Source organism: Colius striatus, chromosome 15 (assembly GCF_028858725.1).
Source record: "Colius striatus isolate bColStr4 chromosome 15, bColStr4.1.hap1, whole genome shotgun sequence".
In the NCBI taxonomy this organism is placed as follows: Eukaryota; Metazoa; Chordata; class Aves; order Coliiformes; family Coliidae; genus Colius; species Colius striatus.
The window spans coordinates 7637867-7654418 of record NC_084773.1 but is presented as its reverse complement, the minus strand read 5'-3'; the positions used below and the strand labels follow the sequence as shown (position 1 = coordinate 7654418).

Here is a 16552-nt window from a genome sequence, read left to right as displayed (position 1 = left end):
GTGTATACACACATACACCCATGTAAAAGACAAACGACATCCCAACCCATTAACAAGATTAGAACATCATGCTCCAGGTTAGCAAGACTGTTACCAGCTCATGGAAAAAGTTAAAATGCTGGCAGTACACTGCAGTACAGGCAGCTAAGGTTTCCAGAAAAAAAGGAAAAAACTTTAAAATATCAACTCAGAACACACTCTAAGTCACAGCACAGGCTTTCACTAGAGGTTTGTCTGCTGAGATAAGAGCATGTTCTTAATAGATATCTGGCAAATGAAAGAACATGGTTAAACAAGCAGCTTAATTTTGGAATTACTTTATTAAATTACTGCTCTGCATGGAGAAAAAAATCCATGTCACTCCATGATTAGCTTATGTAAAAGACTCAGTCTGTGATAAGATATCTTTGCTCTGTGCTTTCCTAGACTGTCACTTCATAGGGAGGTGCAATTTAGGGTATTCAAAACTAAATGAAGTACAAAACCACTCTTAATAAAAGAATTACTTGAAAAAAATGAAACCACCCTTAATAAAAGAATGACTTGAAAAAAGGCTTTTCAATAAGACATGAGAACTAACTAAATAACAGAGTATTATGCATAGATGAAAATATGCTACAAAAGGGAAAGAAACCAAATAAACTTCAGAACTGATTATGAGTGATGCCGAAAGAATGCACAGAGCAATTACAAATGCATTAATACGGAGCAATGTCAATGACCCAAAAAAGTAGCTTACTAAGAATACATATTATGTAGCCAAAAGTAGTTTCACTATATATTCAAAATGAAAAATCCCTTAAAAATAGATATAAAGCTTCGTGAAACAGCACTTGAAAAGGTGCAGAAAGAAAACTTTAAATCTACAAGCAATCCAGTCTAGACTGCTACCAGGAATTATGACATGCAACAGAGAAGGCACCAAAATGCAGAAGAGTCCTCTCGGACTGCCAACACACATTCAACATAAATATCTAGACTCAATCATCTCAAAAGAAGTCCAAGCTGCAGGCTTCCAGAAGACAGGAGTATACCATGGCAGATGCATTGCTAATTATTCCCTCCTCTTACAGGGAACTATTTTTACTCCTCTTACGTGCATCAGCTACTACCCACAGCACAAGGCAGGCTACCAGACACATCTGGTCCAGATCCAGCACAGCTTTCCTCATCATTTTCAACCAGTATGAGTACAGTTCATGAGCAGTTTTGAGGCTATCAAGGCAACCACTGTACAGGATTAGTAAGCAAGAGACATAAAACAGCATGCAAAACATGATTGAACCTAACAAGAAAACACTTCCTGCTTGTTATTACCTTCTCTTATCCTATGTCTATGAAAGAATTAGTAAGTTCCCAGCTCTTTCTTTCTTTAAAGTTCTTTCTCTGTTTGAAATAAAAGTCCAATATTTCTAACTGACTTGTCTTACATGACACAGTCATCTTCTATGCAGGAAGGCAAACTGTTAGTCCATCAGAGTCTGCTGTAATCTGATGTTAAAGCATGTTGCTTTCCCAAGACAATCTTTGCCTTGGTCACTTAAAAGGGTTCTTCTCAGCACTTTACATGCCAATAGCACACACCAATGTCAGCCCTAAAGACAAGGAGCTGTCCAGCTTCCTCATCCCCTCTTTGGCTTCTCAAACTGTTATTTAATCTACAAGACTAGAGGGCACAAGGTACAGAGACTAGAACTTGCTAAACTAAGGCACCCAAACTGTAGAATGAAGACATTATATGGAACATACACTCTTAGTCTCTTAACAAAGATAAGGGCAAAGAAAACAGCAAAATTAATAGATAAGCATGTGTCATTTTACAATTCTTTCAGCCATCATTATCAGCATTAAGTCAAACAACTTCATGAGTTCTACATTACAATAAACAAATCTGTAATTCTACATCATTAGAAAATATGAACCTGCATACCAATAATGATTTTCATTCAAATATCACCAGAGGTTAATTAAAATCTTTACTCAGACAAGCTGCTGAAAAAAAAAAATCTTCAGAGTTTAACACTAGTAAGATCTGTATTTCAAATGAGTTCACTTGTCAGCAAGCTTTACAAGTTCACTATTGTAAAGAAAAACATTTTCTTTATCAATACGAAGCCTGATAGGCTACCCACAGGAACACAGGCAGGTCATAGGAGCAGTAAAATCATGGGATTTTACTTTCTGTTGTAGGATTGGGTACGAGCAGCTCATTACCATTGCAAGCAACTTCCATTCTACACCATTCACTGCATACATACAATCTTTCACCAATCCCCCATCTTACTCTTCTCTAAATTAGGTATTACAGAGATAATATCTGTGTAATACTTGCAGGCTTCTAATTGTCTTGGGCAGCAGAGGGGTTGTTAAGCTATTTCTATAGCTTTTATAAGAAGAACTACCAGAATTCTGAGTATTCACTACTGGCAGCTTTGGAAATATAATCCAAGATCTTTTTTGTTCCAAAACAGTAGAAGCTAGAATTTTTTTTTTCACTTTACAGTCTGCAGAGGTAACTTTAAGTAGAGTAGCTCAATGTAAACAGCACTTCTGTCTCCCACTGGTAGAACCCAAAGTTTACTTGATATGGGCCTTAACATAGACTTGCTAAGACAAGAAACCAGCAGAAGCACTGAAGAATATTTCTATTCCAGATTTTATCTCCTTCAAAATACTCGAACTAAAGAAATCCACAATAGTCAGTAATAATTAGACTTTCACAGAGAACACATAGACACTAGAACAAGTGAACAAGCTTGACTAAGGAGCAGAACCCATTAGAACACGTTTGTGTGCTTACTTTGCCAGGAAATGCTGTCCAGGCCATGTGCCATCTTCATTTTTCACTTCTATTAGAACAACCTGAAAGAGAGTTCATGTAATCAAGGTAACTACAAATCTGATACATATTTTGCAAAATCATTAACAAATCACGTTTTTAGTGTTTGCTCATAGTACATAAAAGTAAGCAAAAAAAGGTCTCAGAGAAAGCAGTACGTGAGAATCTAGGGGGGAAAAAAAAGAGTTTTAGCCCTTACCTGACCCTGGTAGAGCCCTGCATCTTGCACAGTGCTATCCATCTTGCTGAGCTGCTCGTAAGTGTTACTCATATATCTGTTCCATAACCTAGTTTCCTTCTCTGCTGGGATATTAAATAGTTTTCTCATTTCCTTCTCAATGGTAGCTGTTCAGGAGGAAAAAAACAGTAAAATATCAAAATGCCAAACAAGCTCATCATTCAGCAAGAGGCACAGCATTGATTCTTCAAGATCCTTTGAGTAGAAAATGTCATGGAAGTTATAATTGCTCACATAGCTTGTCTAATATTTAGTGGGAAAGAACAAAAAACTTCCATTTTCAGTCACGTATTTGCCTGTCAAGTCCTCAAATCTCAATGCTCAGAACACACTGAGAAGTTTCTGCCCAAAGGCTAACTTCAGTGAAACAGACATTATTTGAAAACATAGCTTGAAGGAGGAAGTGTTTTCCATTATTACTGTCAGGCCATACATCAAAGTGAAAAAACAGCCTCTTTATGGACATATATAACAGCTGACATCCAGCATTTTCACATGGGAAAATACAGCAATGATACAAAGAGAGAAAGAGAGAGGGGCCAAATTTCAGGACGAACAGAAGTGTAAGGAGGGCCATTAAGAAGATGTCTAAAATACTCATACTCTAGAAATAAGGAATCATAGGAGAAACAGAGAACTGCTTTACATGTGTGATGTGGATGCTTTAAGGATATGACTTAGCAAGCCACGTAGTCAGAAGTTTTTAACTACAATTTCCCATGGTGCACAAGGAATCACCGTGCCTGAAAAACTCAGGAGGTTCTTAGTCCAACCACTCAAAGCAGAGTCAACACTGAATTTAGACCAGGCTGCCTGAGGCTTATGCAATCACGTGTTCCAAATGTGCAGGAGATGCCCTCATCCCTCTGGGCCCTATTCAAATGTCTAGCTATCCTAATAGGGAAATCGTTTGCACTATATTCAGTTGCAGTCTGTCCTGTTTCAATTTATGACTATTTTTGTTGTTGGTGTCTTGTTTTGTGACTTAGCATCCGGACTCCATGTTGTCAGTAACCTCCTCATAGGTGCTATGAGGTTCCTCCAAAGCCTTCCCTTCTCCAGGCTAAATGCAGCTCCCTCAGACTCTTATGGCACATCACACTCTCCAACCCAAATTGTCCTGTTGGTACCCACTAGACTCACTCCAGTTTATCAGCATGGATCTTGTTCTGGAGGGCACAAAACATCTGATGAAGTAGCATCAGAGAACAGCTTCATGAATCAGAGAAAAACTTACCAACAGTATCTGCTTTGCTGAAATGACAGCTAATTACGTTGTCAGGATCGCTGCACTCACACAGCTTCAGCTCGAGAAGATAAACTTCAACCTTATAGTGCTTCACAAACAGACCATATTCCACTACCTGCAAACAGAAGACAGATGAGATAAACAAAACAACATAAAGTTAAAATACTGAGCAGTCCTCTGTAAGGTATACTTGTCTAAATATTTTAAGTCTTTTTAAGTCTTGCAAGTCAAGACATAAACTGAACACTGACTTGCTCTCAAGTCCAAATTCGGTCGCAACTGCTGTCACTTCACTTTGTTTTTAAAACATAGAGAAAAGCCAGTACTCACCTTCCACAGTACAAAGTTCCAGAGGACTCTCACCACTGAGCTGAGAGTGCCAGTTAGTTACCCATAAAAAAAATACCAATCACACAATCATAGCATCCTAGAGAAAAAATTATCCTTTCCTCTAATCTTTGACTAAGGTCGCCATAAAAAAAAAGAAACAAGCCTGGAACACTAGAGCAAAATCCTTTCTATTAGAAGACAGCAAGACAAAGCATTAATTATTTTTCTGCAGGATATACAGAATCTGCCTCACTGCTCTCTCCTTCCAAAAAAAATAGACAAGTGTGTCAGAACTCATTTTGACGACATTGTTTTCCAAAGGATAATCCAACAGCTACATACACCCATCCCACTAGTTCCCAACAGGTTTTCAGATAGGTATTCTCTTCACTTACAGACCATAAAACATATTGTGCCAGAAAGAAAAGCATGTTTCAGAGGCCAGTTTTGAGACCACAGAGATGTGACTAGAGGGGAAAAAAAAATAGTAATAAGAAAATCCCTAAACACAGCTCAAATCTCTCCACAGATGTTTGGAGCTATAAAGCCTACAAAACTGAGATCATATTTCACTGAACCAGCAGGTATAATTTTTTAAGAGACACAGCATTTACAACACATTTGGACAGTGCCCTTAATTTGCTTTAAATTTTGGTCAGCCCTGAAGTGGTCAGGCAGTTGGACTAGATGACTGTTGTAGGTCTTTCCCAATTGAAACAGTCTATGCTATTCATATGACACCAGACTTGCTGTGATCTACATCTGTATCACTTTACAGAAGAAAATACTTTGCCTAGCTTTGAAATTAAATGAAGAATTAAGACTAAGATTTATTGGGATAATCTGGCTACCACTATGCTTCCCTCTTCTGAGCTTTTATAGGGTTATATTACATATGTAATGTGGTTTAAAAGTTAGTTATTAACATACACATTTGGAAAGCCTTTCAGTATTTTGCTGTTACAACAGAAAGAGAAAGTAAAACTCCCTGTTGAAACAGCTTCTTGACAGGCAAATTAGACTTCTGGGTTGTTTCTTTTTTAGAAATGCATTTGTTTTTCAGGACGAATGTCATTAAATGGTACTTCCTGCTCTCCACTACTCTATAGTTAGAAACAAGTAAACAAGTACCATATTCAGAAACGAAAGAACTCTTTCCAAGAAGAAGTTTCTGATGAGATCATCACATCCATTAGGATGGATGAATGGCAAGAAGAGTCTCTAATCTCCTGCAGATGACTTTTAAAACTGTGCCTGATAATCTAGCCTGTTCTCTGTCACAGTGAAACTCGGCTCATCCCGTTGGACAGCAATCAGAGCACAACACTGATGCATCTGGCATACAGCTGCCCAGGAAACACACTGTTCTAGATTTTGCACATGAATTTGCTCTGCTCTGGGACTCTCTAGAAGACTGACTGAAAATATGGTTTGAGATTATCAAAACAAATCTGAACCACGTATAAATCTGATCCTCTTGTCTCTGATCATCAGGTACACAGAAATGGAAGAAATACCAACTAGTAGAATTAAAAAGATGCCTGAAAATTACTTCCCAAATCCCACTTTTATGGACATTTTGATGTTATGAATTACAGTTGATCCAACTTTAGAAAAATAATTAAATTATGCAATGACCACAAGTTTAACTGTTTTACTTCCAATGCTACCTGGAGAGATCCTAACCACATTCTACACAGGTGCATTGCTGTAGCCTGGGTGTCCCACTGAGCTTTTTCTTTGTAAAAGGCTGTTAAATCCCATAAATCAAGTGTTCTGCTACACTTGAACATTTTTTTCAAACATAAAAACACATTTTGGTTACAAAGTTAAGAACAAACAACGCAGATCAATACTCTCATAGCAAGTCAAACTTGAAAAATTTACTCTGAACTGGACCACGATAACTTGGCATCCTATGTCTGGAAAACAGCAGTAGCTTCAAGCTCTAACCCTCAGTAATCATAGTATGGAAATGTGGCATCCAACACCTCAGTAAAAAAAAAAAAAAAAAAAAAAAAAAAGAGAGGCTCACACAGATAAGCTTGTCACCCAAATGTCTCCCCAATAGCTTCCAAATACCTTCCAACTTCCATTTTTTTCAGAAAAGGGAGTGTTTAACATGGCAGGCTTTGTGAAGGCAGCCAGTTGGTTTGCGAAGGAAATCTTCCCCACAAAGGGGCACTGATCAGTAATAGCTCTAGTTTTCCTTTTCAGTAAAATTTGCTATTCCACAAGAAATTACCTTTTTCTACTAAAACTACATCCCCTTTAGATACTGTAATTCTTTCCCACTGTCCTCCTTTCCGGTTTACACCCCTGTTTACTCAGCAGAGTGAACCTAGGGTCCTTTACACTTTCTGACAATGTCAGAGCTTCTTGTTACATACCATTTCTAATCCACAGTTTATGAGACCATTCCAAGTACCATTGATCAGCATGAGTGAGTCTGCAAGAGAGGGAACTTGCTTCCTTCTACCATTCTGGTGACATGATTTCCTGGGTCTTGTACAACTCAAACCAGCCCTTATTTCAACATAATGCTATTTAAACTTATTATTAATTAAACAGTATTGATTCTGTACATTATACTAACATTATCGCTTAGCACAGAGATTATTCTTTATGTTCCCCACAGATCGACACTGCTCCATTTAGTCAGAGCAATAAAACTATGAGTAAAATAAAAACAAAAAACCTTTTACCCATAAACAAGTGTCTGACAGATTTCCAAAAAAGCAACTTGCAAATTTCACCTTCCAGAACAGGTTATATACTCAGGATACATTCACCACTGCATTTGCCAAACAAAAATAAGACAGAACAAAACCACAAATATGTCTTTTCTCACGATTTTAGAATCACAGAATTCTGGACAAGAAAACAAGAACTACTCTGAAGTCCAAATGAAGTCCCTAAGCCATCTGTACTAAAAGACAACTTACATCAATGCCTCATTCTGCCCCAGAAGACCAATAAGCTTGACTAACTTGCATTTCTCAGCAAAGCACAAACTATTCCACACAACACAACAGCACAAGTCCAAACAATCATAATATGAACAATTAACCAGAACAAGGTTCATGGTTCTCACCCCATATAACCTGCCAACTAAGAATCACTTAAGACATGGGCACTTTTAACCTGGAAGGTCATTCTATCAGATAACAAGGCAAAGAGACACAATGTTATTATCTCCAAAGAGCTGATGAAGATCCAGTCTTCATTAAAATAAACACTGTCTACTTTTCACAGAGATCAGATAATAAAACCCGGCTGAAAAAGAACTGGTTTGTTTTCTCACATACTTACTTTTCTCACAATAGGCTGCTGTCCATCTATGCAGCCATACCACGCTACTAGTTTATTCCAGGCTTCAGTGGGAACCAATACATAATCCAGCTCATCAATGAGGTGCTCTTTTAAGATCTGAGTTTCTGGATCTAAAAGGGAGACACACATAGGAAAACACAGCATCAAACAGAATCCTTTCTTCTTAAGACCTACACATATACTACCATGATCCTAAGAAATACCAACCCTCCCACGGGCAAGAAGAAGCTGCCCCAGCCTCCTCACTCACAAGGCTGGGACGGCCACTTGTATCCTCCCAGAACACACGGTTTCAAACCCGACAGCTGCACCACGAGATGACACACGTGTTACTATCCCGAGGTCGGGCCGCGACCCGAGCACCAGGACCCCTCCGCCCCGGGCCCCGCTCCCAGCGCCGCCAGGCAGCACTCACCGCCGAAGAGACCCGAGTTGTCGATAGGCCCAGGAAATAGGCAGGGATCGCCCGCGCCGAACATGTCCCAGCTGTCGAAGCCCACATATTTCTTCCACTGCTTGAACCAACGGCTGTCCACCAGGTACCTGCAACAGACGGCACGGGGCGGCGCGGCCCCCTCAGCGGCGGCACGGCCCGCTCCCACAGGCCCCGCCGCCCGCAGGGAAAGAGGATGAAGCGCACGAAGGGGAGGGGAAGGGAGGGAGGGAAGGACCGGCCGGCTGCTCTCACCAGGACTCCCCCGGCCTGAGGGCCATGGCCAGCAGCGGCCCCAGCTCGGCCCGTTGCACCGCCGTGTCCGGCCTCGCCCCGCCGCCGCCGCCCTCGGCCGCCGCCATGTCGGTGCGCGAGCCCCGGCGCGAGCGGACGTCGGCCCGCGTGCGCACGCGCGCTGGGTGTGGCCGCCGCGCCAGCCCCGCCCCCTCCCGCGCGCGCCCCCTGACGGCGGGGGTGGGGCCGCGGGCGGCCGCCGCCATCTTGGCGCCGCGTGCCACGGGCTCGCGCAGGCGTGGGGCTGCGCTCGTGCCGCGTCCCGCTGCCGTGCCGGCCTTGCGGGGCTGCCTGCTCCACAGCAGGAGGCTGAAGCCGTGCCGCCGCGGCCGGGAGGCCTTGCGGGGCTGCCTGCTCCACAGCAGGAGGCTGAAGCCGTGCCGCCGCGGCCGGGAGGCCTTGCGGGGCTGCCTGCTCCACAGCAGGAGGCTGAAGCCGTGCCGCCGCGGCCGGGAGGCCTTGCGGGGCTGCCTGCTCCACAGCAGGAGGCTGAAGCCGTGCCGCCGCGGCCGGGAGGCCTTGCGGGGCTGCCTGCTCCACAGCAGGAGGCTGAAGCCGTGCCGCCGCGGCCGGGAGGGCCTTGCGGGGCTGCCTGCTCCACAGCAGGAGGCTGAAGCGCTCGGTGCGGTGCCAGTGTGCCCGGCGCCGTTCCCCGCCGGCGCTCGCTGCCTGCGGCCCCTGGCCAGGGCGTTGGCTGCGGGGAAGCGGCCTGGCGGCTGTTAAGGCAATAAGCGATAGAGCGGGGCTGAGTAACCAGCCAAGGTTTTGAAAGTGTCTCTGGAAAGGACTTCTCAAGAAGCAGTGTAGGCGTTTGCCTCTCAAGTAGCGAATCTTGTGCTGCCCAGGGAGCCCTTGAGAAGTGGGAAAATCGGGAAAGGCTCAGCTGATGATGGGAGACTCAAGAGCCTGCGTTAAACTGATGCACCACAGCAATCCACTCACCTCACAGGAAAAATAAAGGCAGGGGGTGGTGTGCTGGGGCCATGTCTGGCATGCAGGGGAGCTCCTAGCAGCACGGTGGGCAGATGGGCTTCGCCTCCAGCCAGCCAGGCCTGGCAGTGCTGCAGCAACCCACAGGAAATGCTAAAGGCCACTTATTTTTTGACAGAAGGGAAAAAAAATACAAGGCTAAAAAAGACAGCCATTTTCTCCTTCCAGTGAGAGTTGAGCCCTGTTACTTCTGTTTTTCTCAGAGGGCAGAGCCTCTTCAGGCTTTAAGAAACTAACACACCCTGTTAGGGCAAGGCTGGGTGTGTTTTTAACATGAGTCAGCTGTTCTGAGATAATGCTTATGTGCCTGACCTCACTCTGCTAACGAATTACTTCTAATAGAAAGTGTGATAATTAAAATGGCCTCTTTCAAAACTTTCTGATTCAGTACTAGGAAATGGCACTGTTACAGTTTCACTGTTGATGGGAGTGTCTGTGTTCTTCTGTCTCCTGGAGCACTTTCAGCCATTCGGCTTCCTGCCCTTGTCTCCAGAGTGGCATCAAGAACAAAGCCTTTTGAAGTGCCACCCAGTTGCAGGCAGGTGTTTCCTACCTGCTGTTGGGAAAAATCCTGTGGCTAGAGGTCGATGTTCACATGGAGACAAAGGAGTCCTGTAAACTGTATTAGAATAAAGGGAGTGTCCACTGGGGCATTCCTGTCACTGCCTTATGATGGCAGTGATAGAAAATTGTGACTAAAAGCCACCTCATTGGAAGGGGAAAAGGATTCTAAACAGCTGGAAGAACATGTAAAAGTCTGAGTGAGAAAGATCTTGGGCTCCACTTGATGGCATTTCTGTTGAGTAGGCAGTTTTGAACACCACATCTCACCATCTGTGATTTCAGCAGATATGCTAGGTTTTGGTGAGCAGAACACCAGGGCACCTGGGAGAGGGAGACAGGAGTGGGAAAGGTAATTATCTCTGCAGCCATGTAACAAGTACAGTGAAAAAAAATATCGAGTGTAAGACATAAGAGATGTTGAAAGGATAAAACATCCTCAAGCCTTGGAAACATCCAAGCGTGCTAAAGTAGAGGTATTTATTTCCAGGTTTCCTACTGAGTCAGTCTGTTTCTCTCTGAAATGACAGAAACAGAACTAGGATGTTTTATAATCCCCAAGGAGTCACCTGGGATTCTTCAGGTTGGCTCTCAGCATAGAGCTGCTTCGTGCAGTGCTGCAGTGTCCTCCTGCCCTCTGGTCACAGCCACTTTCAGGTGCAATCTTCTGCCGTGGGTTTCCAGCCCACCGGCCACCCAAGTTTGGGGAATAAGGCTGGGAGGCTTGTATCTACACTGCAGAGTTCCTGCTGCTGTGTTTACACTGGGATTGTTCCTTTTCCTGCTGAAATGGCCAATTTCCATCCTGGAAACATGTCATTGAGCTTCTGCTGGCTGGCTGTATGTGTTTTCTGCTAGCACAACCCCAGCAGCCATCAGGTAAATAAATCCCTCAGCCATTAGCACTGGATAAACACAGTGTAAGATGCCTTTTTGACCTCTTTTTGTCAGGGGTGGAGGTTTAAGGTGTTCTTCCTCGTGGGGGTGGGGTCAGCAGAGGCCGCATGCTGATAAAGAACAGACAAAGCAAAGGAGGAACTGCTCAAAAGGCTCGAGTTTGATGAGTAAGGATTGAGGAAGTGCCACAGCTCATGTGGAGAAAAAGTTTTCTTTTCAGTGCAGTGAGTTCCTGTTGCCCATGATCCCCTGTCGGCACCACACATTTCAGCAGCCTGCATTACCGAGGGAAGTAGATTGAACTGAAAAAGAAATCATCCCGAAATCAAGCAGCTTCTGCTCCAAAGCTGAAATAGCTACTGAAAACATCCTGGGGTTTTTTTTCCACAAAGCTGCACTGGAAGTTAAGAAACAGTCCGTTGAGGATTGCGCAATCAGAGTTCAAAGCTCAATGACTCAGGGGAAGCGGAGAGCAGGGTGGAGCTGGCTGTAGGTTTTGCCTGTGTCTTTCCTCAGCCCAGAGAGGGCCTTGAGTGTAGATACAGTAGCAAAGCAACCTGTGAAATGGGGAGGTGAGAACCCTGCTGCACCTGCACTTTGTCACAGGCAAATCCTGCTTTGGAGATGCACAAAGGCATTTTGGGCTTTGCATGGGACTGGGTGAATACAAAGAGATCTGTATTGGGCTACGCCCGTGCAAATGGGGATAGAGCCGAGGAGGGGCAGGTGCTATTTCTGTTCCAAGTCCCCCATGGGCATCTGCCAAGGAGGGCCAAATGACAAGATAGGCCTTGGCTGATGGGCCCTTTTCCCCAAAGCCGCTGCCAGTTCAACCACACCCGCGCAGGCTGCACACTCACACATCTACCTCCCTGAAGGATTATTGCTTGGTAGCCAAGCTGGGAGTTCCTCAGCCAGTATAAAATCACCCTGTGTGCCACTGTGTCCTTGCTCTGCAGACAAGTGCTCAGTGAGGCCCAGCAGGCAGTTTTGCAAGCTCTGTGCTGTGCCACTCCCACTCTGCCCAGCTCACCGTGCACAGGGCAACAGGCTGCTGTAGAGAGATCAACAGTTGGCAGAGCTCACGCTCTTTGCCCCTCACGCTGCACAAGGGCTGCGTTCAGATTTCAGCCTGACTGCACAACCTGCCCGAGTGGTTCGAGTCAGCCCATGAACACCCACACAGTGAACAAGTCACAGGGCCACCATGCTTTACTCAACTTGCCCAGATTTATCAAGCCAGAGCCTTAAAAAGAATATTCTTTTTATTCAGAGAATCACAGTAAGCTGCTGAGACTCGCAGCTGCTTTTTCCCAGCATAGTTTCCCAAACATTCACGTGCAACTTTTGAAAACATCAGATACACCTCAAGAATTTGGAAGGTGCACCATCATAAGCAAAATGTGCACGAGACATTGGGGTTTCTGCCAGGGCAGCAGCTGCCTACAAGATAAGCAGGCAGGAGCACAGCCAGGCGAGCAGGAAGCAAACTCTGCGCCACTCCTCCACTTTATTTGGAAACCTTCTTCAGAAGCAACTCGATATCATCCTGGATCTTGATGGTTTCGAAGTGGCGGCTGTAGCGTTTGAAGGGCACGCCGTCGGGGCCGATGAGGAACTTCTCAAAGTTCCAGGAGATGTCGTTGCGGCACACGGGGGACCAGATGATGTACTGGGGGTTGGTCATCAGCGAGGAGGGGTCGTCGTGAGGGTAGGGCAGAGCCTCTTTCAGGAAGGTGAAGAGAGGGTGCGCGTTCTTCCCGTTCACCTCGCACTTCTCAAACACGATGAAATTGGGCTTGTACCCCTTGCCGGGACGAACATACTCCAGCGAAAGCAGGATCTCGTCGTTGGTAGTATTTTCCTGGGGAAACAAAAGCAAACCCGCCCCGAGCCATGCCCGTCAGAGCCCCGCCGTGCCCGGCGGCTCCTCCCCCGCCCCCGCCTGGCCCCGGGCCCTACCTGGTGCCCGAACTGGTTGCAGGGGAAGGCAAGGACCTGCAGCCCGCGGGGCCCATACCGCTCCTGCAGCTCCCTGAGCTGCAGGTAGTCGCGGGTGGTGGTTCCTCAGAGCGAAGCCACGTTGACCACCAGCAGCACTTTCCCCTGGAACGAGTTCAGGGCCAGCGGCTCGGCCGCGCCGAGGGGCCGCGCCACCAGCCCCGCCAGCCCCGCCAGCCGTGCCGCACTCGCTGCCGCCATGGTCCGCACTGCCTCCGCGATGGCCCCGCACTGCCGCCGCGATGGCCCCGCACTGCCGCCGCGATGGCCCCGCACTGCCGCCGCGATGGCCCCGCACTGCCGCCGCGATGGCCCCGCTCCGCCCCGCGCCCTCCCCAGCTGCCGAACCCGCCCCAGCGCTCCGCCCCGCGCCGCTCCCGAGGGGGCCCTCCCTTTTCGAGTGGCGTTATGGTAAATTAAAAACCCAGAGCTGGGTGGTTTGTACATCCACGGGTAAGGCACAGGCAGGAGAGTGTCACCCAACCTCAGAAACGCTGTGGAAAATCAGCCAAACGCAAAGTGCTCCCAGGAGCTCGAACCTTCATGGTGGCCAGAAGGACAGGGCAGCGCCAGGGGCAGCAGCAGCCTCCTTGCTGCCAGTGCGAGTAGCTTTTGAGAGAGCAGCACGTTCCACTTGTGCACCGGGAGAAGGAATACGAGAGGTCCAAAAGGGGCCACAAATCCCCTTCTTCAGTTTCCTCTAATTTTTCCACCTCTGGGGGAAAAGGGGAGACTGGTAAAGCCTCCCTTCCCTTGAGCGTTTGCTTTTCCCCATCCCTGGCTTTTCCATTTCTTGCTTTACTGCTTGTCTGGTTTAGAGAGTTTTAGATCTGGCAGCAGAGACTGCTTGCTTTCATGAATTTAAGGCAGCCCTAGGTGAGCTAAGCTGACTCTTGCCTGTACACACATGAGGTAACATGGCCCAGCCACTCCTCCACAGGCCTTTGTGCTGAAACTTCACCATCCTCCAGAGGATGTGGTGAAAAGGCAGTGCCAGGGCCAGGTCTCAAGGTGGGGCCAATGGGGATTGCAGGGCAGCACAGCTCTGCAGGGACCTAGGGCCTCAGCTTCTGCACAGCCCCCATGGCGAAGCAGGAGCCCCTAGCGAAGTTGTTTGTGCTAAGTGAGCTCCATTCACAGCAGCCCCAAGGTCAGACAGCTGCTTATCAGCCCTGGCCCCCAGCCAAGGCAGCCTGGGCCTCCGTCTACTCTCTGCTCTCTTTCATGCTTGGTAGCAGACACTCATCACAAAATGCCAGCTGTCACTATCAAGACACCACAGAATGCTCTGCGCTGGGCTCCCAGGTGACTGCAGGGTATGGGCCACTCTTGGCACCTGTTCTCACAGCCAGGAACTGGAGCAGTTCCTGTCTGTGGTGAGTTTTGGGGACTCAAAATTTCTGCAGCGTGTTGCAGCACTGATAGCAGGAGCCATGAGAAAGTGTCCTGGGAGGGGTCAGAGCAGCCAGGGAATGGCTGCTGAGAGGAGCAGAGGCACATGACCATGTTTGCTCTTGATTCAGGGAGGGGTTACAGTCCACACAGACTCCTCACCTGCTGGGCATGGCGAGCCAAGGTGGCTTAAAGAAGGGGAATTTCTCTTCAGGTTGACCTTGAGGGCAGTGCCACAGAGGCATCTCTGCTGCTGCTTTTGACACTTGCTCAGACTGGCACCTTGTCCTCAGGCAGGACCTGGGATTTCCTCTGAAGTAGGGAGTTCACTTCTGAGGCCCTGCCCTTTTCAGACAAGCACAGGTTAGGGCTTTCCCTTTCCTTGATGACTAAGTTTTAAGGAAACTTAAGTGAGTTCAACTTTCTTGTTGGCTCAGAGCTACGCCCTGTGCCTGGACACATTCTGTGGGGCCAGCTGAACTTGGATCCAGAGGAGTGCCAGGAGCTGCTGAGGGACCACATGAGCTCAATGGACACCTTTTGAGACGTGTGACGAGTGACAGTTGTCCTGTGAGGTCAGAAAGTTGCTGTTTAACAACAATAGCAGTCACTAATTGCAAAGGTCACATTGCTCCATCTTCTCCCTGGCCAGGGAGCTGGAATATGGCTCCTAGCTTTTCCCCTGCCCCTTTCACAGCTCCTTGCCTGTCTGGATCGCTCTCTCTCACCAAGCTCTCATTTCCCACATCTGGTCTGACTGTCCATGTCCTCAGTTTCATCCAGAAAAAAGGTGGTCTCCAGAAATGACAGATGTGATGGGAACCCACAGGGAGACAGGCAGACAGCCCTCTAAGGCAGGAAGGCTGAGAAAGGCTGATAAGAGTCATGTGCTCCTAAGTAGGCTTCTGCACCGATACCAGTGGTGCCAAGGACAAGGAGAGGGATCTAGAGACACTGACTCCAACACATCTGGAGATGGAGAAAGGTAGAGCAGGCCTGGAAACCCAATGCTAGCTGGTAGACATGACAGAAGAGGTGGGAAGGTGGTGCTGGAGGTTCATGAGAGCTTAGGTTAATACTGGGATAACAAATGAATCACTTCTGGTGGAAATGCACCAGCAGACAACCCATGAGTTGGGTCTGAAGAACACAGACCTTATTCAAAACCCCTGAAAAGCTGCACTGTAACTGTGACTATAGAGAACTGTGACCCAACAGCTCCAGAAGCCTGAAAAACCCGTTTTGCTCAACTGCAACCATTGCCCCAAAACCACCCAGCAATAAATCCCCCAGAAAAGGGAACTGCACAGGAGTGAGCAAGCCTGTCAACAGGCAGTGGAGGACGTCCTGGGCAGCCCTGCAGCAGCAGCTGGGAACTTCCTGCTCAGTCCATCCCACCACCCCATGCAGTCAAGAGAACAGGCAGGAGAGGAAGGAGGGAAGGGTGCAGTGGGTGCCAGTGCCACCCCGGCCTGGGCAGACACTTCACCCTGGGGCACATGGGGCTGCAGAGGAAGAGGACAGAGGTTACAGAGCACTTCTGTGTCTTTTGTTGCAGGAAAAGGAATTGAAATCATTGTCAAAAAGCAACAGAGAAAGTGACCTTGGCATTTTTTAGGACATTACTAGGCTGCAGCTGGGTGCTCACTTCATAGGCTGTCATCCACAGCCAGGCTCCCTCCCTGACACCTGCCTGCAGGCAGAGGCATTCAGCTCAGCCACAGCTGCTGTAAACACAGGGGCAGGTGCTCTTTCTACCGCTCCCCACACAGGGCAAGCTGCTCTCCAGTGGGGCTGCAGCACAGCCTGTACCTCCTTGCAGCACTTGAAGGCATCCCCCATGAGAATAGCACAGCAAACACGCTGCCACACACACTCTGCAGGTGCTGCAGCGCATGGGACATGTGAAGTGCTGCATCCCACTGCCCTTGTCTTCTCTCTTCTTCCCACACACCCACAACAAATGCAACCCAACTGATGTACTCTCATCTGGTT

The 16552-nt window shown here is 47.2% G+C and overlaps 2 protein-coding genes across 5 annotated transcripts in view; both read right to left on the bottom strand.

Moving 5' to 3' along the window:
* USP4 (ubiquitin specific peptidase 4) overlaps positions 1-9893 on the bottom strand; it is a 37811-nt gene extending 27918 nt beyond the window's left edge. For 3 of the 4 annotated variants that reach the window (XM_062008617.1, XM_062008618.1, XM_062008620.1), the window contains exons 1-6: positions 8678-8809; positions 8405-8532; positions 7969-8099; positions 4315-4441; positions 3039-3184; positions 2801-2862 (exon numbers count right to left, since the gene is read on the bottom strand). In XM_062008617.1, the coding sequence (XP_061864601.1) occupies positions 2801-2862; positions 3039-3184; positions 4315-4441; positions 7969-8099; positions 8405-8532; positions 8678-8784 (701 nt within the window). In that variant the 5' untranslated portion in view covers positions 8785-8809. Of the gene's footprint in view, positions 1-2800; positions 2863-3038; positions 3185-4314; positions 4442-7968; positions 8100-8404; positions 8533-8677; positions 8810-9658 lie in introns of those variants that run through there. The other variant, XM_062008619.1, reaches the window with a different exon arrangement.
* Positions 9894-12411: 2518 nt separating this feature from the next.
* Positions 12412-13627, bottom strand: LOC104558944 (glutathione peroxidase 1-like). Its single transcript, XM_062008063.1, has 2 exons — positions 13127-13627; positions 12412-13028 (listed from the first exon to the last, which is right to left on the bottom strand). The coding sequence occupies exons 1-2, from the start codon at positions 13610-13612 to the stop codon at positions 12675-12677; spliced, it is 840 nt and encodes a 279-aa protein (XP_061864047.1). The 5' UTR covers positions 13613-13627; the 3' UTR covers positions 12412-12674.
* Positions 13628-16552: the final 2925 nt, after the last annotated feature.